This window comes from Labeo rohita, chromosome 23 (assembly GCF_022985175.1).
Source record: "Labeo rohita strain BAU-BD-2019 chromosome 23, IGBB_LRoh.1.0, whole genome shotgun sequence".
Classification (NCBI taxonomy): Eukaryota; Metazoa; Chordata; class Actinopteri; order Cypriniformes; family Cyprinidae; genus Labeo; species Labeo rohita.
In genome coordinates, this window is record NC_066891.1 from 27,162,375 (window position 1) to 27,186,124 (window position 23,750).

A 23,750-nucleotide genomic window follows, 5' to 3' on the forward strand; every position below is an offset into this window, starting at 1 on the left:
TCGATTTTGAACTTTCAAAATGTAGTTTAAATGCAGCCTCAAAGGGCTTTAAACGATCCGAGCAGAGGAAGAAGGGTCTTATCTAGCGAAACGATCGCTCATTTTTTTCAGAACATAAAAATTGTATACTTTTTAAGCACAAAAGCTTGTGTAGCACAGGCTCTGGGATGCGCGTTCACAACGCTACGCACTATTGAATCACGTCGAAAGGTCACGCGGAACTACAGACCCAGTGTTTACAAAGCGAACATGCAAATACTAAGAAAGTGCAAGTAAGTCAAACGCTGTTTACAAACAAAAAGGTACAACGATATCCTCCTCTCAAGTTGTGGGAGAAAATAAGATGGAGTTTTTCGCCATATTCAGTACACAGACGATGAACTTAGACGTGATTCGTAGTAGCGATGGGAAGTTCGGATCATTTTACCGACTCGGACCTTTGAGTCTCGTTCAGCAAAATGAACAAATCTTTTTTCGAGTCATTTCGTTCATTTTAGCAAAATATAATTAAAATGTTACGTGTTACTTCCCTAACACATCTACTGCTTACACAAACGTTGATCACACTACAAACAAGACAAAATTATAATGCTATAAGAAACAGAAAAGATTAATTTATTGTTTATCTGGGTCTTTAGTCTATGACTCACCTCACCTCTTATCTGACAAGTCTTCGGGTTCGAGTCGTGCGTTCATCACGTGACAGCCCTATAAGATGAACGAACGACTCAAAAAACCCGATGACTAGATGAATAGAGAACAAACACTTAAAATGAATTTAATTCTTCAAAAAATGGCTGTAATATTACAAGTATATTCATATTGGGGAACACAAAAGGCACCCGTTTTGTATAATGGCCCACATATTTACTATAAATAATGGTGTTAATAAATAAATTAAAAACAAATGTTACAGTTCAGTAAACATTGCTTTTGTCTGCAAGATGTTGAAAAAGCAAAATATAACCTGCGATAAAGATATAATTATGCAGTTGGGTGCTAGAAAGAAGAATACCTCAAATTTATAATTTGACTTGTCAAAAGCACACAGTACAGTACAGTTCTGCTGGGAAACTAAATGAAATAGCCTCATACCTCCAAAGAGACATGCTTTCGTTTATTTCACCACACATGCTAAATTTGCATGTGTGTGAGCCAGTCTTTCAGATTTAAACTGGAGGGGTTTTATACTTAGAAAAAAAAATCTTCCATCTTAGGTACTGTAATGGACTGTATATTGTCCTTAAAGTAGTTCACACATAGATCACACTTCTGAATTTCATAAACTATCAACATTAAGAGTCTGCAGCACACTCTTGAGTATCGAAACAAATCCCTTGATGGCATGCTGGTTTACGGGCTGCTGTTTGACAGATACCACCAGGCTTTCATCACTGCCAGGGGGCTGCGGGTCCCCCTGCAACAGTTCGGCGAGGATCAGGGTCCCAGTGCTCCTTGTGTAAATGTAGGCCTTCCACGGCACCGTGTCGCCCGGGGTGAAGGCCAGAGTCTGGATCTTCACCAGCTGTAGGGCAGCCTGTAACGTATCCGGAGCCGTTCTGGGTCGAGGGAAACCCAGAGTTTGCCTGTGGAGAATCTCCAAGTCCAGCCACATTTTCTCAAAAGTCTCATGGGATAGAGGAGGACCCAGAGATAGACTGATCTCCTCTTCTGTGTCATCTGGGCCGGAGATGAGGACTTCTTTACTTCCTGTTAGGAGGAGAAATACAGGTTGGGTGAGACAGTTATATGATGCTATATGAGTATTGCATTTATTATTAAATTAGAAATTAAATGTATAATATTATAATTTATTTATATTACAAATATATATTTATGTCACATTTAATTAAAATTACGTAAATCATTAAAAAATTAGTCATTGTCAGTATTATTATCATTAACTAAAACTGATTTTAAAAAATCATCTTTTAAAATAAAATAAAAATAACCACAATAAAATAAAATATAAAACGGTAACATTTCTAATTTTTTGTTTAAAGCAGCTTAAAGCTAAAATAATTACAACGAAGTAAACTAATAACTGAAATGAAAATAAATATAAATATAAATTATAAAATAAAACATTTTTTTCTTTTTACATTATTATTTTAATGTTTATTATATATAAGTAAACATTAATCGAAATGAAATATAAGAAACAAGGTAACTTTCATTTTCATTTAAAAGTTGAAGTACTAAAATAAGTAAATAAACTAAGAACTAAAACGTAATAAAAATATTTATAGACATAAAAAAAAAAGGATGACAGTTCTACGATGTTATATTAGCACTGAATTTATACAATTATAAATTAAATTGAAAATATTATAGTTTAATTATGTTTAATTAAATTGTTATTTAAAATAATACAAAAATAAGATAAGTTGGGGATACTCTACTAGAACCATAAAAATATTTTATAATAAATACTAATAATAAATAATAAATAAATACTGACTGAAATAGAATAAAATGAAAGAAAATAAATAAAATTGTGATTTTTTGTAAAAATTAATTTAATTATAAGTTAAATGAAAAATATTGTACTTTATATTATATTATACTAGGATATTATACTAGAACCATACAAATATTTTTATTACTTGAGAAAAAATAAACATTGAATGAAATGAAATGAAAAAATAAAATTGAATTTATACCAATAGAAATTTAAAATTAAAATTAAAATCAATTAGAAATTAAATAAAAAAATATTGTAGTTTAATTATATTTAATAATACTTACATAACAATTAAGTAAAATAAAATAAAAAATAAGATAGGTAAGACATAGTTGGAGATATTATATATAATATATTATATTTAAAAACTAAATAAATTAAAAAAAAAAATATATATATATATATATATATATATATATATATATATATATATATATATATATAAAATTATTTCAACTAAACACATTAAAACTTAATTAAAAAAAGTAGATCTATATATATATATATATATATATATATATATATAAAACAAACAACAAAATTAAAATAATGAAAATGAAAAGAGGAATCTGAAAATAAAATCTAATTTAAAATAATAACAAAAACTATAATAGTATATTAATTATGCTAAAATAATACTGTTTATAGTTAAATATAATATAGATAAATAATAAAAAAATTATGTCACTTAAAAAAAAAAAAAAAAATCTGCTTTACCTGGCAACAGCTCTTTTTCTGCACTGTCTGATGGCTGGTCAGTGGCCGATATAACAGCAGCCTGAAGGCATAAGTCTCGTCCAGACAGCGGCCCGAGGGTGTTGAAGGTAGAGGCCCACTGACTAATGGGCTCTTCTTGGCGTCCGGTGAGAACACTCATGGACGGATCGGATTTGGGTCCGGTTACAACCTTCCTCGTCTCTTCAACTCCTCGCTGAAGAAGTCTATAGTACAGCAAAGCCCGGTCACGTACACACATGTCGCTCTCTTCCTCTGTGGTAGAACATAAAATATAGCAAATAAACAGAAGCAGGAAAACATGCCAGAAATACCAAGAAGGTACCTCTGTGTGACCGTTTCCCAGAATAAATCAAGCAGACTGAAAATAAACTGAACACAAACTAAAACGAGAACACAAAAAGGAAACCGTGGCGCTGTTTCTAAAATACTTAAATCACTAGTATAATAGAAATAAAAGTTTACCAATACAGTAATGTAGGAGACGGCCCAGCATGTCTTGAGTCTCAGCAGGACGGCACAGGAACATCTTCACTGCGGCGGTCAGCAGCTCCATCTTCACGGCCGAGGATAGCTCAGTCTTCAGCCCGTCTATGTAGCCCTCCATCACATAGGGGGCGCTACTGATCTGGTCACCGTGTTCTCCCAGAAGCCATAACAGAGCTTGCTTTCCCTGCGAAGAACAGTGAAACGATTTAACCTTCTCTCATAGGTCAGACATAAATTGGTAATGGAAACAATTTTATATGAGGACGATCAGCTGTTATCTTTAAACGAGAACGTGAGATATGCTACATTGTGCTTGTTTGGCTTTAGCTTTGCTGTGTTCTGTAAGCTAATTTGAGGCATCTGTTCTCCAGAGGAAGTCCATTAACCACAGCATACAGATTTTGAATTGGTGATGATCTGAAGGCCTGCAGTGCCAGACATGTTTCTTGATGATGTACAGCGACTAAAAGCCGGATATGATTTTCTGGCTAAGCTGTAAGCTATAATGTTTCCGTAATTCAGGTTTAGTTCACTTCCAGATCATTTACTCTCCCCCAAGATGTCTTTCTTTCTTCAGTCGAAAAGAAATTAAGATTTTTGAGGAAAACTTTCCAGGATTTTTCTCCATATAGTGGACTTCAATGGGGATCAACAGGCTGAAGGTCTAAATTGCAGTTTCAGTGCAGCTTCAAAAGACTCTACACAATCCCAGCTAAGGAATAAGGTTCTTATCTAGCAAAACAATTGGTCATTTAATAAAAAAATGAGAAACTTGTATACTTTTTAATAGAGGTCGACCGATGTATCGGTTTTGCCGATTAATCGGCACCGATATTTGATTGGCGGAACTATCGGTTATCGGCAAAAACCCATGCCGACAGTTTTTTCCCGGGTTGGGTCCGTCGCTGGAGTGGGTCGTCATTACACAGCAAAGTCCCTATAGTCCTTGTTTTACAGCACGAGAGTAGCCTCTAGTGGCGGAAATCACTGATAGCACGTGAAATATTGTTCCTTGTTAGAGTGTGTTAATTTCAGCATTTACTGATATATTTCAAAAAGTTTAGTTGCTTTTGTTAACATTAAAAAACAATGAACTAACTGTAATGATCAATATATAATTAATATTAATATTTGTATTCATTTAAGTATGGTTCAGTAGGTTACTTTTTTTTATTTTTTTTAAATAGTAGAGCACTATTTATTTTCCGTTCAGTATCCATTTTAAAAACTATCGGTCGATTAATCAGTATCGGCCAGTGTGGTCCAACCTAGTTATCGGTATCGGTAAAATCCAATATCGGTCGACCTCTACTTTTTAACCACAAATTCTTGTCTTGCACAAGCTGGACTTCACGCATTATGTAAGGGTAGGGTAGGGCGAAAAACTCCATCTCATTTTCTCCTCCAATTTCAAAATCACCCACCATTGTTTTACCTTTTTTGTAAAGGCCATTTGACTTTCTTTGCACTTTCACTTTGTAAATACTGGGTCGGTACTTCCACCTATGTCATGCGTGAAGTCCAGCTAGTGCAAGATCAGCATTTGTGGTTAAAAAGTATAAATATATTTATTTTTTAAGACAATGATTAGTCGTTTCACTAGATAAGACCATTAATCCTTGGCTGGGATCGTGTAGAGCCTTTTGAAGATGTATTGAAACTGGAATTTGAAAAAAAAATAAATAAAATTACATTTTGACAATTATAAATTAAATTGAGAATATTGTAGTTTAATTACATTTAAATTAAATTACAATTAACTAAAATAAAATAAAAAATAAGATAAATAGGATATAGTTGGTGATATTATACTAGAACCATTAAAATATCTGAGGATATTATACTAGAACCATACAAATATTTTTATTCCTTGAGAAAAAATAAATATTGACTGAAAAATAAAATAAAAAAAAAAAAAAAAAAAAAAATATTTAACCAATTCTAAATTAAATGAATATTGTAGTTTAATTATATTTATTTAAATAACACTTAACTAAAATATAAATATATATATAGATGTTATATATATAGATATATATCTTATTTATCTTTATATATATATATATATATATATATATATAAAAAGATAAATAAGATACAGTTGGGGGTATTGTACTAGAACCATAAAAATATTGGGGGATATTAAACTAGAACCATACAAATATTTTTATTATTTCAGAAAGAAATAAATATTGCCTGAAAACTAATACAATTATAAATTAAAATGAACATACTGCAGGTTAATTATATTTAGTTAAAAAACTAAAATAAAAAAATAAGATATAGTTGGTGATATTATACTAGAACAATTTGGACCTTCAACCCGTTGATCCCCATTGCAGTCCACTATATAGGGTGACCATACGTCCTCTTTTCCTCGGACATGTCCGTCTTTTTTGGACCTAAAACGTGTCCCGCCAGGATTTCTACATCGCCTAAAATGTCCGGGATTCGGCTTTCGCTTTCTACGGTCGCTATTTATTGTGTGCATTTTTGTATTAAAGCCCTACGCAGGGCTATTTTCTTATTCCCGCTCCTGCTAAATTTCGGGCCATGACCGCCTGCTCATGCAATCATTCTAATATTGAATATATATTTTTGCCCATCAGGGAGCCGTTATCGTATGCGGAGTATTTAATTCTCTTTTGAATGGCGGCTATTCACTTTCACTTTCAATTTCGCGATCACATGCACTCGTATAAAGGGAGCACATCTTACAAGATCAGATATGAGCAGCAAATCCTCCAGCATGATATGTCAGTGATTTCTCCTTACTCTTGTCTTGACCCACGATCAGTTAAATCTGATTCCTGCAGCTTGTATCGGATGCAGGGTTGCCAAATGCACATTATTTGCATGGAATTGGGATGATTTTAAACTGTTGCGAAGGGCTGATTTTCTCTTGTGCGTTAAAAGTTTGAAATACTGCATAAATTACATTTGACTGAAATGCTTGTATTGAAACATTTTGCATTCTACCTGTGATAAAACTGTGCAAGATGTTAAGTTTTGTGATGACCACTGGTAGAAAGCCTTTTAGCTGTGTTTATAATCAATCTGGACAAGGGTGACTGTAAAATATAAATTTTAGGTAAGGAAATTAATTACTTTGGGGGCTTTTATAACCCCCCTCAACCCCCCACGCATCCAGCCCTCAGTGTCCTCTTTTTGGCAAACTAAAATATGGTCACCCTACCACTATATGGAGAAAAATTTCCTCAAAACCCTTATTTTCTTATCGACTGAAAGACATGAACATCTTGGATGACATGGGGGTGAGTAAATTATCAGGAATTGTTTATTCTGGAAGTGAACTAATCCTTTAGCACATCCATGGCTCTAAACTATCTACATTTTACAATCTTTATGAGGGATAAAAAACAAAGGATTTGAACATAGAGAAACTATGTTAGCATAAGTATAAATAACACAAAAGATGCAAAAACTGTGGAGATGTTTATCATATTTGCATCAATACATGCAAAAGCAACAATACATGTACACACCGCATGTGTACCGTATTGGAATTTTGTTTTTTATAGAAGTTTATGTTCACGAGGTTGCATTTGATAAAAATAATACAGTAAAACTAGTAATATTGTGAAATATTATTAGTTTAAAATACCTGTTTTCTATTTGAATATATTGCAAAATGTAATTTATTCCTGTGATCAAAGCTAAATTTTCAACATCATTACTTTAGTCTTTAGTGTCACATGATATTTCAGAAATCATTTTCATATGTGACTCTGGACCACAAAACCAGTCATAAGTAGCACGGGTATATTTGTAGCAGTAGCCAACAATACACTGTATGGGTCAAAATGATAGATTTTTCTTTTATGCCCAAAATTATTATTGGGATAATAAGTAAAGATCATGTTCTATAAAGATATTTTGTACATTTCCTACCGTAAATATATTAAAACTTAATTTTTGATTAGTAATATGCATTGCTAAGAACTTCATTTGAACTTTAAAGGCGATTTTCTCAATATTTGGATTTTTTTTGCACCCTCAGGTTCAAGATTTTCAAATAGTTGTATCTCTGCCAAATATGACAAACCATACATCAATTAAAAGATCTTTTTACTCAGCTTTCAGGTGATGTATAAATCTCAATTTCAAAAAAATACCGTTATGACTGGTTTTGTGATCCATGGTCACATATGATGTTCTGATAATCAAGAAATATTATTATTACCAATGACCCCAAAATTTGGAACAGTAGCGTATAATGTAACAAAAGCTTTCCATTTCGTATATGCATTCAAATGCATTTCCAACTTTCTATTCACCCTGAAAATATAATTTAAATGTTTCTGGAGCACCAAATCAGCACATTAGAATGATTTCTGAAGAATCATGTGATACTGAATTGTAAAGATATTTCACAATATTACTGTTTTTGTTGTTTGGATCAAATAAATTCATCCTTGGTGAGCAGATGAGACTTGTCAATCTAAAACGTTTGAACAGTAGTGTACATCACTGACCGCCAATGTTAACTAGTGTATGAAACAACAGGCCCTTTCCCCCTAGAATAGGTTTTTAGTGTCCCTTATATATCATGGACCCAACTGACTGAATTTATGTTTCTCATTTCCTTTTCAATTGCAAGACATGCTTGAAATGGCATTTATATAGGCATTTCTTTACAAAACTAACATTTTTACAGTTTGTAAAGGACAGGTTTATGGGATTGTGAAGAAACAGCAAACATAGCCTGCTTGTAGATGGTCAAAATAAAAAGCAGGTGAATCATCTCACCTCACTATCTTGAGGACTGTCAACACAGGCCTCGACTGTCTGACACACAGCTGCTGTACTCTGAGGACAGAACCACACCAAATCCCTGAACGTCTGGATCACAGCTAAACACACACACACACACATAAGGATAAGCTGATTCTCTGAACTGATAATGTCGGTTGGCAAACAAAGCTATTATTCAGGGTGGAGAAAGTGCCTGTTAAAAAGGTTTGTGAAAAGCAAACATTACCTCTTTCAAAAAAAAGCAACAAAACCTTTACTCTCCTTTACTCATTAACTAAAAGACATAAAAATCATAAGCATGCACAGGTGTGGCTCAGCTTTCTCTAATACCTGATGTAATGTGATCTTGTTTCAATGCCAGCAGGCCGGTCAGGATATCCAGACACTTCTCACTGTATGTTCGTGCAATACGACCTTAAAAAGAAAAACATTTACTTAACATAATACATTTAGAAGAAACAGTAACAGTCATTTTAGCAGAAAGTTGCAATGATAAATTCAATTTTAGACTTTAATTTATATTACAGGACAAGCAATATGGAGTGCAATACTGCCTCCTTTGGAAATATTAATAGTAGGGCTGTGTCGATTAAAATTTTTAATCTAATTAATGACATGATGTTTTAATTAATCTAATTAATCACAAAATACATTTGACTGTGAAAATACCCATAAAAGATTATTAAAAAGCTATTTCTGTGTTAAATGAGAAAGTATCAAGCAGATATTACAAATTGTAGCTTTAGAAAGAAATATTTAACATGAGGGTGTGTAAATGATGACAGAATCATTTTTGGGGGTGAACTACACTGTAAAAAACAATTTGTTGAGTCAACTTAAAATAATTTGTTACCTGGCTGCCTTAAAATTTAAAAAAGTTCAGTCAACAAAATTTTTTTATTTAACTTGAAATATTAAGTTACGCTAAGTGACAACTTAGATATTTGAGTTGATTCAACTTGAAATTTTAAGGCAGCTGTGTTACTTACCCAACAAACACAAATATCTAAGTTGTTACTTAGTAGAACTTAACATTTCAAGTTGACTAAACTTATTTGAGTTGACTGAACTTAACATTTTAAGGCAGCCGGGTAACAAATTATTTTAAGCTGACTCAACAAATTGTGTTTGTTGTTTTTTTACAGTGTATCCCTTTATTGTTTTTATTATTAGTAGTATTATTATTTTAATGAAACAATACTCTAAGAATCTAAATCTGACAGCAGGTGGCAGTAAATGTCTTTGTGAGTCATTCATTCATTCGATTCATTCGGCTGGTTCATTCAGGAAAGAAATAAATGGCTCTCTCTATGAATAGGCCTTTGAATCATTGATTCACATGATTCATTTAAAACATTTTGCTCGGAGATGTGCAACAATTCTGCAATACGTTCTCAGCAAAACTGTGCGAAAATATGATTACTAATAATATACATTAAATAAATAATATTAAATAATACATAATATTATTTATAGTGCTGCAGCTATATAGTGCTTTTAATTATTTATATTTAATTCAATGTAGAAAAACTCATCTAAAAAAAATTAAAATCTTTATACCTTTTTTTTTTTTTCAACATTTAGGTGTGTCTACGGTGGCCGAGAGAGCTCAACATGCTGCAACTTAAGAAAACACATGCACACAGAAAAAAACAACAATTTAAGAAAACATCTTCATCAGTTTGACAACACAGGCGCTGCAAATCCTCGCGATGCAAACACAAATACGGAAACGTGCTGCAAATTCTCACAACACAACCAAACACACAAACGCGCTGCAAATAGCACGGACCACAACGTAAATGTTTCAGGGGGACCTCAAAAAGTGACGGACCCGGCTGGGACCTGAATTTTGACCTGATTTTAACCATTAATAAAGCGTTGCATTTTTTTTCGTGAACTTTGAACGTTATATTTATTTGCATGTATTTATTTATTTATTTGCAATTAAGTTAATAACGTTTCACAGTTAAGTGTGTAATTCGTCAGATTAGTCCAATAATATCCAAAAGACCAATTAATCTATGATCAGGATGTTAAACAAAATAATCAGGTCCAGATATTGAACATTTATTTTTCTATTGCCCTTATGCTATTTCATTTTGGACTGGCTTTAAAATAGACATAACAAAGAAATTAAGCAAACCCCTTAACTTAGATTTTCATGATATTTTACTTTGTTTTCAAAACCCCTCTTTTTCTGATAAACAGGTTTATATTATAAATCTCTTAATTATCTTAGCAAAGTTTTATATTCACAAGTTAAAAGTAAGTCAGAAGAAACCATTATCTCATTACCCTCTGAATTATGAGATCTCAAAAATAAGAAGCTCATAAAAACAAAACAAATTTTAAAGCTTTTCAAATGTATGTAACTGCCCTGGAATTTACTTTTTCTTTCTTTCGTTCTTTCTTTCTTTCTTTCTTTTGGTATGTTTGTGTTCATTTTAGGTGTTTTCTCCATGCTGTTATTTATTTATTTATTTATTTATTTATTTATTTATTTGCAGTTGAATTTGCAATTTGAAATGTTGCCTTGTTTTTTTGTTCGATGATGAAACGGAATAATAATAATAAATAAAATAAAATAATAATAATCACGTCTCAGCCGGGTCCGTCACTTTTTGAGGTCCCCATGAAACATTTCCGTTGTGGTCCGTGCTATTTGCAGCGCGTTTGTGTGTTTGGTTGTGTTGTGAGAATTTGCAGCGCGTTTCCGTATTTGTGTTTGCGTCGCGAGGATTTGCAGCGCCTGTGTTGTCAAACTGATGAAGATGTTTTCTTAATTTGTTGTCGCTTTTTTCTGTTTGCACATGTTTTCTTAAGTTGCAGCCCGTAGTGTCTCATTATGTTGCATGCAACCCAGTTACTATATGTTTTTTTCTTTTTTAATGAAATGTAAAAAGGCTAAATTTAATTTTATCCATTATCATATTTGTTATTTCTTTTTCCAGTAATATAAAAATAGCTTCTGTGTCAATTTACAGTGTATTACTAAATTAAACCAAACAAATAAGGGTTGTAAACTATATTCAGACCTGCCCCAAATTTTTATTACAGGCTTACAAAAATCGCTAAATAAATAACAGTTTTGACCTGATGAAATGGGCATAACAATAACATTTTCTAAAATAAGAATAAAAACGTTTAAAGGCCAATTTTGTACCCTAATTGTGCCAAATGCCTACAGCAGCCAATCTGACATTTGCTCCTCAAAATAATGATTCTGTAGTTTAACGATCACTTAATCAAACATCTGAAAGAAACAAACAGCATCTTGTGAGATGTGGTACCTATAGCGGCAATGGCTGCCTGAGCCAGTTCGGGAGACACATCGGTGCAGTAACTTCTAAGCTCCTCCAAAACCAAAGCCACATTTTCATCATTCACCAGCTCCACCAGGATCTCCATCTTGCGAAATTTAATGTAACTCGGTTCGGAGTATCCACAAAAGAAGCGTTTGTAATGTGTGCCGAAAAGGCCCGGCTGACTCCTCATGACCTGCTGTACGTGACAGAGCCCGGCGAAACGAAGCTCGCGTGACCCAGCACCGCACGTGGCCAGCAGAGGCGCGCTTGTGCGCAGGAGGGCGTCGGCCTGCACGGCAGGGTGGGCGGAGGCTAAATGAAGGAAGAGGCGGAGCGTGGCAACTGCGACGTGTGCGTGAGCGCTTTGGAGGAAGGCGTCTAGCAGACTGAGGATGTCGAACAACTCGTCATCGCTACGAGGACGGTAGCGGAGCAGGAAGGTGAGGACTTCACTCTGAGCCCAACTGTCCAGGTCCTTCATTCTGAAGGAGAAAACACATTAAGACACAAAGTCAGTCATTAGACATTCTGCTAAACATGTTAAAGACATGCATGATGCTTTTGAAAGCCTCAACCTTTTGAAACTTTCTATAGGTCAGTGTTGTTACTGTTAACTAATACTAAAACTATTAAATTAAAACCATTAAATTAAACCATTCAGAAACCGCTGTTGAAAAGTTTGGGACTGGTTTGATATTTAATGCTTTTTAAAGGAATCTCTTCTGCTCATCAAGGCTGCATTTATTTGACAAAAAATACAGAAATATTATTACAATTTAAAATAATGGTTTTGTACTTTAATATACTTTAAAACGTAATTTATTTCCTTGATGCAAAGCTGTATTTTCAGCATCATTACTCCAGTCTTCAGTGTCACATGATCCTTCATAAACTATTGTAATATGCTGATTTATTATCAATGTTGGAAACTGTTTAATATTTGTACTTTTAGGAAGTACCAAAATTACTAAGACTAAAAAATAAAGCTAAACAGAAATACACATATCAAAATTACAAAATCTAAACAGAATAAAATTAAACATTTAAGAACAACTTAATGAAAATATTAATAAATACTGTAATAGTATATAAATATACCAGTGTTATTTTAGTATCATTAGTATCAGATGAATGTTTTTATTTAGATTTACATTTTTATTTATATATTACATCAGTTTTTATATTTGCATTTCTGTTTTCATTTTAATTTTAGTTAAAGTTTTAGTAATTTAGTTGACTACTTTTGTCATTTGTAATAGTTTTAAATATATATATATATATATATATATATATATATATATATATATATATATATATATATAAATTTTCTTTTTTATTTCAGTTTGTTTTTTCATCACTTTTAACTTTTAAACGTTTTTTCTTTGAATTAAAATGAGAAATGTTGCTGAAATAATAATAATAATACAATCTTATATTTTATTTTAGTTCTGTTAATGTTTATTATTATTATTATTATTATTATTAAATGGTTTTAATTTTAGTTTGAGTTTTAGTTTAAATTAACAATAAATCCCTGAAATATACTAAAATAACACTGGAAACATCTTCCCAAAAATATAATGATATTTATGAATTAGTAATTTATGATTTTTGTAATATATACTGTTTACCTTTTGAAACTACTGTTAAGAAGTGTACACTTGAGTATATTCAAGTTGTAAGTAAAATGTTATTTTTCACTGACAGTCATTAAACTAAAAATCTTCTTGAAAATGGTGTTTTTTTGTAGTTTTTTCAAAACTGTACAAAACCAAGATAAATACCAAGAGCAGATAAGAACTCATCTAGAACTTAACGCATGCTTTAAACAACATTTTTGACATTCTTAAAGGGGTCATCGGATGCACATAAAGTTCACTTTAATATGTTATTTGAACATTAATGTGTGTTGGCAGTGTATGTACAAATCTACCCTATAATGATGAAAATCCATGTAGTGGTTTTTAATTAATCTGTAAAAATAATATCTCATTTTTCAAATCGAGCCGTTCTCAGATGCCTGTCGGTGTGGCGTCACACCAACAGAGGCCGCTCCCACGATAGTTGATTGACATGAGCGTCTTACCTCAGACCCCGCCCTAAATCAGCTGTAACAGTCCGACCTCTTTGTTTCGATGCCGGAGCAGGGATGTAAGTTAGACAAGAATATCTCCGATTGAGCGATTGAGGTGTTGTGTTGCTGGATGTAATAATGAACATAGTGGTCGTCATTTACTCCCGACATCTGAGCCGCTGAAGATGCAGTGGATTATGTTTGTTTGTGAAGGGAATGTGCCTCCCGATCTACATATATCCGTCTATGTTCGCGTGAATCATTCGTGATCCAGCTTCACTTACAGCAGAAGTGAATATAAGAGCTTTTTAATGAATCTCTGCAATCACCTTTCCTAATAACCTGCTAGTTAGCAAGTTCAGCAGCTAAACGCGCTATATGCGGCTAAAGTAAACAATCTCTCAGAGCACAGCTCCAAGAGAGGGGCGGGGCAAGCAGAGCTCATTAACATTTAAAGGAACAATCCCTCAGAATGAGATGATTTTTGCAGAGCTGATTTTGAGAAAAAGGTAAAAAGGGTGTTGTTTTACACTACCATGTAACCAAAGTATATTATAGACTTTTCATTAAGACCCTAAAGAATCATATCAACTTGTGGAAAATGGGCATCCGATGACTCCTTTAAAACAACATTAGGATGAGTTTTCATAACAAACATTACATGTTTGGATGAGCTATTACGTAAAGGCAAAAGCGGCAAACCTGTTGAGAAGGTGATGAGCAATGGGTTTGTTAATAACCACACCACCCTCATCTTTGAGAATTTCCTCCAAGGCACGAAGACAGTTCACCACAACCACAGGGTCTGGGTCCCTCAGAAGAGCATACAGCTCATTCACTATACTGCCATCTAAAACACACACATTCAGAGCATTTATTTACTGTACATGTATTCATTTGGAAGACACTTACACACATATTTAAACAGACTTAAAGAAACAGTTCACCAAAAAACTAAAATTTGCTGAAAATGTACTGTAGCATTACATCACTTGCTCACCAATGGATCCACTGCAGTGAATGGGTGCCGTCAGAATGAGAGTCCAAACAGCTGATAAAAACATCACAATAATCCACAAGTAATCCACACCACCCCAGTCCATCAGTTCATGTCTTGTATAGCAAAAAGCTACATGTTTAAGCTCCATCATTAGGATGCTTCAAACCATTCAAACCATTGAGTCTGGCTAAAATATGAATCCTCAATCCATAATACTGCTTTTGCCTTGTCTGAATCACACACTGTTTACAAGTGAAAACAGTCCTAAACAAGCATTTCAGTGGATTTTGATGTGAGAGGATGACAGCGGATGGACTTTACATTAAGAAGCATTATTGTGGATTGTGGACAGCTTGAATGTTAAAAACTTCTTAATGATGAATTTGTTTCCTTCAAACACAGCTTTTTACAATTTGTTAATTGATGGACTGGATGTACTGTGATGTTTTTATCAGCTGTTTAGACTCTCATTCTGACGGCACCCATTCACTGCAGAGGATCCATTGGTGAACAAGTGATGTAATGCTACAGTTCTCAAAATCTGTTCCCATAAAGAAGCATCTAGGCTGAGTACATTTTCAGCAAATTTTCACTGTTGGGTGAACAGAGCTGTAATTCAGACACTCTACTGTACATTCATTACATAAAAACATTAACCACATCCTTACAGAAAGGCTATTCAAATCCCCTAAGGATAAAAATACACTGCACATTTAAGAAAAACAGGAAATATCACTGTATTGTCCAGTGGTTTAGAAGCATTGTTATAAACATTTCCTGGTTTTGCCCTGCTTTTGATGAAAAATTTGTCCTCCTATGACAAAAATGCAATCCAACGGGTTGTCTAAAAATCTATGATACGTGCTGTTAAAAGTATGCTCTTTTTATTAAGAATTCTTGACATGTTGTTAGTCATCACAGACCCTGAACCAGAAACATTCCTTTACAGGGAACAGTGTGACTCAAAATTATAAACCCCTCTGGTTATGCCTATTTATGCACATGTATTAAAACAAGCAAGCGAAATTTATCACATTATCCTTAGCAAGTATAACACTTTAGATAAACAGAATACTTGGATCTACCTATCTCAGTGTTGGGCTGCAGACTGTGCATTTTGGCACAACCAAGCACAGCGACTCTCCTTACGTAACTGGCCTTGTCCCGCAGACCAGCAACAATGGGCTGTTCTATGTATTCCGTCATTCCCGGCATTCTGAAAAACAAGCAAATAAAAGGTAGCGTGTCATTTGGGGCATGTAGATACAGTAGGTTCATATTTATTAAAGAAATATTCTACTTTAGGCTGTTTTACCATAATTTTAACACGGTTGAATGTATGACTATGAAAAATGTACATTTTCTGAAGTAAACATAAGGTGAGCTGCTCATGCAGAACTCACAGCCATAATTCCACAGCAGAGTTGCCAGGTTTTCACAACCAAACCCGCCCAATTACTACTCAAAACTAGCCTAACCACATTTCAAGGGGAGTTCCCGGGAATCCCCTAGTAAAATAAGCATTCCAGGGGCAAAATATTACATTATTGGGTTTGCTTTAACCCACAGACATGAAAAACAACCCACGGCAACAGTGTTAAAGTAGCCTAATTTTGCGGGAAAAACCACAGACCTGGCTGTTGTGTCAAGCCTCCTATATATATATATATATATATATATATATATATATATATATATATAATGATTTTTCTTTTTCTTTTTTTTCTGAAGCAATATTCTCATCAGTTTTCTATCAGCTGTGACATAAATCTGTATGTTTCTTTTAATATTTAATTCAAGGGCATTTTTACCTGCATAGAGGGCATTTCCCCCCTAACTTTATTAATATATCATCTTTTATTTCAAATTCTTACATTTGATCTATAAATTCTATTGCAATAATATAAATGTTGTTATCTATACGTTAGCTAATAAAATAATTTAGACTGAAAACAAAAAAATTAATTAAATAATATTATGATATTGTTTTAAGTATTTATTTTGAATATACACAATAAATTATGGGGGGAAATGGTACTTTCAAACAAAATTTAAACGGCAGTAGGTGATGGAAAGTGTCTAATGAGTGAGTCTTTCAACAAATGTTCAAACTACTGCTTCATCACGTTTGTTCATGGGGTAACGAAACTTTGACTCAACCGGTTTGTTCAAAACAATGAATTATTCAGCAGTGGATGGAGATGTGTTGTGGCTTTGCTGTCTTTCTTTGAAATTATTTTTACTGCTGAAATAGAACAAAAGCAGTCTGCAAATACTGCGCCTAAAATGTAAGTGACCTAATATTACTGAACTCAAACTACTGAACAGTCGTGATGGCTGAAATTGTGTGATGTTGCTTAACTAACTGTAATTTAAATATAAAAACTTTTAATTTTCTGAATTTTTACCTTATCATGCTGAGTTTCTTTGTGTTGCGCATTTTCATTTCTCCTGGAGAAGCTGCGTGAGCCTCGCCTCAGTAGCCAAACCTTAAACCGTCAATGCATGCATTATATACAGTAGCTATAACCATTCGCCATTTGCTCTAAATCAGTGGTGTAGTGGTGCCTGGAGAAGTGAGTATACGCCCCAAATACAAGCTGAAAAGAACAACTTACTTACATCTGCACGATTCTCCGCAATCTCTAATGAAATCAGTCGGGTTTTCTCTGTAGAGCCGTTTTGAACTTACTATGAACGCATTCGTTTACTGAATCCTTGGACCGAAAAGTTTACAGGGGTTCATCGGTTTAAAGATACCATTTTAAGGCATTGTTTTCTTTATAATGTACTGATTCAAATTGGTAATCAATAATGAATTATTATTTTACCAGTCTGCGCACCTCTCCTGACATTTGCACACTTATGAACAGGCAGCATTTGGGGGGGACGGAGCAGGCGCGGGTGCAATCATTAAGCATATTTCAAAGGAAGCAGAGTCCAGACCGCATTACTCTGTCTTTACTGGGTGTTCTTAGGGAATATTTGCATTTTTTCACATGCGATTGAATTAGCTATTCCTGTGGTGGACTGTCGTGATTTTGGCTAATGCAGGACACTACTGAATAATGTGCATCTGAGGGGATTTAGAAGTGGGTATACGCAAAGCCCACTGATAAAGAAGTGTGTATACGCCTTATACCGGCGTATACCCTGTACTACACTACTGCTCTAAAAAAAAAAAATTAATAATACTTACGTTTTGGTGACTGCCTACACTGCAAAAAATAAAAAACACAATTTGTTGAGTCAGCTTAAAATAATTTGTTACCCTGCTGCCTTAAAATTTTAAGTTCAAAATAAGTCAACTTGAAATGTCAAGTTGTACTAAGTAACAACTTAGATATTTGTGTTTGCTAAACTTAACAGATGGGTAAGTAACCCAGCTGCCTTAAAATTTTAAGTTGATTCAACTCAAATATATAAGTTGTCACTTAGTATATTTAACATTTCAAGTTGAATAAACTTTTTGAGTTGACTGAACTTAAATTTTTAAGGCAGCCAGGTTACAAATTATTTTAAGTTGACTCAACAAATTGTTTTTTTACAGTGTAGGTATTTTTGGTTATTGATGTTTATTCGGGTTACTTGTGTAGTGTTAATGAAGTGTTATGTCGAGCCCCGGCCCAATTTAAACCCTGTCTATGTTGTTTCTAAGCGACTTTTACGAGGTCCTTGGTTGCTTGTTTATCGCAGTGTTCTGAATGGTTGATGGGTTGTTGCTAAGTCTTGGTTAATTGCTAGGGTTGCTAGGGTGTTGCTAGGGTGTTGTTTGTTAGGATGTTAGAAGCCAATTGTTGCAGTGTTCCGGAACGTTGATGGGACATACCTTAGCTGTTGTTGTGGTGCTCTGGATGGTTGTTAAGGGATTGCCAGGGTATCTTGGATGGTTTTTAGGGTGATGGTTGCTAAGGTGTTGCTACGCTGTTGTTTTGTGTCATGAATGCTTGCTACAGGGTTGCAAAGTGATTGCTAAGGTGCCTTGGGTGAATGCTGGGTGGTCTTGTACGGTTGCTAAGATGTTCTAACAGTGCTCTAGGAGGTTGCTGGGTGATCGTTAAAGTACCCTGGGTAGTTGCTACAGCAAAAAGCACACACAAACCTGAAATTGCACATGTTCCTCAGGGCCAACCCTCGCACCATGGGATTGGGATCAGCGCAGTCCTTACGGAGCGTGTTGATGGCCAGCAGTGCCAGGTCAGGCTTGTCGCTGGCATAGGTGCACATGTAAAGATAAACTAGCTTCTTCTGAACAATATCAACTGTAGCACTGGCTTTCACCATGTCCATAAATAAAGCCGAGACGTCCAGACCTTGTGTCATGTACCTACCAACAAATAACATCGTACATCATTCAAACGTATTTATCATTTCAACTGATTTAATAATTCAGTTGACTCAAAAGAACAATTTACTCACATTACTATGTATTGCAAACAAATTATATTCTACATTCTGCTCAAGCAATATTTATTTTTTAACATTTTACTAATGATTTTAGTTATGGAAACACTATTTTAATAGTGGATATTAAAAGTGGATAGAATATTTCCAGGTTTTCCATGATGGTGCTTTATTGTTTCCCATTCACTTTCATTGTATGAAATAGAGCAGTTTGAACATTCTGCTAAATATCTCTGTTTTTGCTTCACAGTATAATATGAGGGTGAGCGGATGATAATTTTCATTTTGGGGAAAACTATTGCTTCTCCTTTTAAAAAAAATATGATTCATTAAAAAAAAAAGGCGCTTCACAAATCACTTCACAGACCTGATGACTTTGGTAATGTAGTTTTTGTACCGGAGACGGTCTGCTTGGACATTGGGATTGGACAGAGCTCGCTTGAGCTCTTTTACTGTCTCCTCTGAGCCAAAATAAGGCATTGTGGGTTCTTCAGGTGCCTGTCATAAAAGCAAAGAGATACAGTCTGAATAAACTCAAATCAAACTACATTTTCTCATTCTATTTCAGATTCTCATTAATGAACATGTTTGTATTGTGCTGTAATGTAATTGTTCTGTAATGATATCTGCTAGTTTGTGTTTAATCATAACAAATATCATATATTATCATACATATAACATATGATGTGTCAGTCTGACAGCACAGTCACACGCAAATTTAATCATCTCCACTAAAACAATTAACAAACATAATAAACCATCATTAAAGTCAGCCTGACAGTGCAGTAACAAACCAATGTAAATCTAAACAGCGGAATATGTTGACATTGTACTTGCTGTTTAGCTTTTTATGAAGCTCGCATCGCACAGTTTACATAGAAAGCAATAGATTTATTAAAAGTAACGTTACAAATGTGCTTTTTGCACATACAACGGGCAAGTAAGGCATACGTATGTAACATACCTCCTGTGTCAGTTTATAAACAGTAAATCAACATACAAACATCTAAAAGAAAACAACAGTGACAACTGAGTATTATTATGATCCATCAGAGCGTATTTACGTCTTTCAGGAAGCGCGAAGCCCGAATCAAAATCAACTATTTACTTCCTTTTTATGTTCTAAAATGTCAAAATAAAAGCCTTTCAACTTTTTTAGGAAAAATTCGAACAAATAAACAAACTAATCCGAATAATAAAATAAATATTAGCTTAAATATATTTACCATAAATATTTCAATAAGTATAAACTACATAACCTATATATATATATATATATATATATATATATATATATATATATATATATATTATTTTAAAATGTTGTTTAAACAATGGCTGAATTTATCTGGTTTTCTTTTGTTATCTATTTGGTCTAACAGCGGGATGTGTTGTAGTATGTTGTGTACTTTGAACTACGGTGCATTGAAATGAACACTATACATAACACTATCTGGAGGTTATTAGTAAATCTTTAATTATAGTTATAATATTTTATTAATGTATGTACATTTTCCAGGTCTATAAATCACACTTTTAAAATTCTTCAAAGGAAAAAGTACAAGAAATAAGAAATATATTGGTTTTTACTAGTTGTTTTAGCTTATTTAATGCTTAGACGTTTGAAATTAAAAGTTTGCTGAGGCCCTCTAGTGGTCTATATTCTGTAAATTCATTTATTTATTCATATTATTATTGTTATCCATAGCACTGTAAATATGTACATAATCTTTATATATTTTAAATAGTCTATTCGGACTTATAAAAAATATAAAGACTGAACCAGTCTATATATTTTTTATATTTTTATTTATTTATTTATTTAATTAATTAATTTTATTTAATTTTATTTATTTATTTATTTATTTTTTGTCAATTTTACATTATTATTAGACAGCATTATTTATGTATTATGTATTCTTCAATAAGAATTATATTTTTAGGGTGACAATGTTACCATTAGTCCAGGAACTGCAGACGCAAAATAGCCATCTGGTTAATTTCGGCACATTGTACATTTATGTATTATTGATGTGCACTGTCCCTGTCAAATAAAGCTGAAATAAATAAATAAATAAATAAGAAAAAAATCCTTTCTGACTCTGAGTCCTCTTTCCCTTTTCTAATGAGGTCTTTTAATTTGACATGCCGTCGGGGCGGTCGTTCTGATTGGCAGTCGTTAGGCGGCGCTGGTCTTGTTACGGGCAACAGCAGCAGCAGCAGCGAGTCGTGAGCGGCGTGTGAGTGTGTGTTTGTGTGTGTGAGAGTGTGTGTGTGTCAGCGAAAGATTTCTGAAGATGCTGGAGAGGTAGCTAGTCTGACGGGATGGCCGGAATTATTAAAAAGCAGATCCTGAAGCACCTGTCCAGGTAAGATGCAGCTGGAGTGTCATGTTTTGATTCATCAGTGTCGGTGTTCGCCTCAGATGACTGACTGACTGACTGACTGACTGTTATCACGGGACTCACACGGTCAGACCGCTAATAAACAAACACACAGCCCGTCACACACACACTCGCTCAGTGTGTAGCAGGACCTGTGCTCGATCTGTCTGACATAAATATGAATGTACATTTAAGGTCAGTTAGCTGACAGGCTAATAGACTGCAGCATCACTGCTGGAACAACACAGTCACCTGCACACACACAAACAGTGGGCCCGTGACACAACAGTGTCGTGTTAAACCTGCCTTTTCTCTTCTGGTAAACTTGGGAAACTCATAATCACCGTTATAGTTAATATACAAGTAGTTTAACCAGAAATTAAAAGGTATTCAACAGAGATATTAGCTGTTTATGTTTTTGGTTTGTGCTTATTTACTCATTAGATAGTTATGGGCTGGTAAATGAAAGGTTGTAGGTTTGAATCCCGCAAGGCTGATCGATGAAATCACCAGTCTGCCCTTGATTTAAACACATCTGGTGATTTTGTTAAGATATATATATATATATATATATATATATATATTGGTAACACTTTACAATATGGTTCATTAGTTAACATTAGTTAACCATATTAGTTAATATGAACAAAGAATGAACAATACAGCATTTATTAATCTTAGTTAATGTTAATTTTAGCATTTACTAACGCTTTATTAAAATCACAAGTTGTGTTTGTTCACATTAGTTAATGCACTGTGAACTAACATGAACTAATAATGAACAGTTGTATTTTTAATGTTTTATTAACATTAACGAAGATTAAAAAATGCCGTAATAAATGTATTGTTCATAGTTCATTCATGTTAGTTAATACATTAAATAATGTTAACAAATTACACCTTTTTTTATTAATATTTTGAATAGTTAATTTTATTTTTTACTTTCTCATTTTAATTCAAGTTTTTTTTGTATTTTTTTTATTTTTATTTTTTTTATTTTAAATTTGTATTTTTATTTCAGTTTTAGTTATTTTAGTACTGCAAGTTTAACTAATGAAAATGGGGAAAAAAGGTTGTCAAATTTGTAAAGTTATTTAAGGCATAATTAAAAAAAAATATATTAAGGGTTTTTTTTAGGTTTTTAAGTTCATTAGCATTTGTTAATACATTAACTAATGTTAACAAATGACACCTTATTGTAAAGTGTTGCAATTTTTTATTAATATTTTTATTAATATTTTGAATAGTTATTTTTATATTTTCATTTCTCATTTTAATTCTAAAGTTTAAGTTAACTTTTTGTAATATATATATATTTTTTTTAATGTCTGTTTTATTTCAGTTTTAGTTGTTGTAGTACTGCAAGTTAAACTAAATGAGGGAAAAAAGTTGGAATTTTTTAAAAGTTATTTAAGGTGTAATTTAAAACATTATAGTAAGTTTAAGTTTTATTTTTAAGATTTTAAGTTTATTAACATTAGTTAATACATTAACTAATTTTATTCAATGACACCTTATTGTAAAGTGTTTTTTATTATTATTTTAAAGTTATTTTTATATTTTCCTTTCTCTTTTTAATGCTAAAGTTTGAATAAATTTTTGTAGTTTTTATTATTATTATTATTATTATTATTTTAAACACGTATGTGTTTTTATTTCAGTTTTAGTTCTTTTAGTACTGCAAGTTAAACTAAATGAAAATTTTAAGTCAATGTTTTAGTTATTTAAGGTATAATTTAAAAAAATATATTAAGTTTATTTTTTTAAAAGGTTTTAAGTCAATTTTTATTTTTAAGTGGTAGTTATGTTTAAGTGGTGACACTTTACAATAAGGCTAGTTAGTTAACACTAGTTAACATGAACTAGAATGAACAATACTTCTATATATACATTTATCAATTTTAATGTTAATTTCAACATCTACTAATGCATTATTAAAATTATAAATTGTGTTTGTTAACATTAGTTAATGCACTGTGCAGATTACTGTATTTTTATTCACTAACATTAAAAAAACATTAAAAAAAGTCATAAATTATTATTATTCATTGTTCTTTCATGTTCACCTTATTGGAAAGTGTTACTGATTAAGTTATATTTAATTTGTTTTAAGTAA

The 23,750-nt window shown here is 32.9% G+C and overlaps 2 protein-coding genes across 2 annotated transcripts in view; one reads left to right on the forward strand and one right to left on the reverse strand.

Moving 5' to 3' along the window:
• Positions 1-589: 589 nt before the first annotated feature.
• On the reverse strand, positions 590-20,334 carry ap4b1 (adaptor related protein complex 4 subunit beta 1). Its single transcript, XM_051096472.1, has 11 exons — positions 20,215-20,334; positions 19,618-19,748; positions 18,949-19,173; positions 15,932-16,062; positions 14,549-14,696; positions 11,758-12,254; positions 8,795-8,878; positions 8,459-8,562; positions 3,665-3,872; positions 3,182-3,454; positions 590-1,710 (listed from the first exon to the last, which is right to left on the reverse strand). The coding sequence occupies exons 2-11, from the start codon at positions 19,728-19,730 to the stop codon at positions 1,280-1,282; spliced, it is 2,214 nt and encodes a 737-aa protein (XP_050952429.1). The 5' UTR covers positions 19,731-19,748; positions 20,215-20,334; the 3' UTR covers positions 590-1,279.
• A 1,119-nt stretch (positions 20,335-21,453) lies between these two features.
• Positions 21,454-23,750, forward strand: part of bltp3a (bridge-like lipid transfer protein family member 3A) — a 50,233-nt gene continuing 47,936 nt past the window's right edge. The window contains exon 1 of the mRNA XM_051096471.1: positions 21,454-21,619. Coding sequence (XP_050952428.1) covers positions 21,576-21,619 — 44 coding nt within the window. The 5' untranslated portion in view covers positions 21,454-21,575. The remainder of the gene's footprint in view (positions 21,620-23,750) is intronic.

Bases quoted from the DNA above. Each gene is read 5' to 3' on its own strand.
- ap4b1 (XM_051096472.1), bottom strand. From the start codon at position 19,730: ATGCCTTATTTTGGCTCAGAGGAGACAGTAAAAGAGCTCAAGCGAGCT. The intron at 16,063-18,948 runs GTTTGTGTGTGC...CTTGTTTTTCAG, and splicing joins AGGAACATGTGCAATTTCAG to AATGCCGGGAATGACGGAAT. The intron at 1,711-3,181 runs GTAAAGCAGATT...TCCTCCTAACAG, and splicing joins AGAAAAAGAGCTGTTGCCAG to GAAGTAAAGAAGTCCTCATC.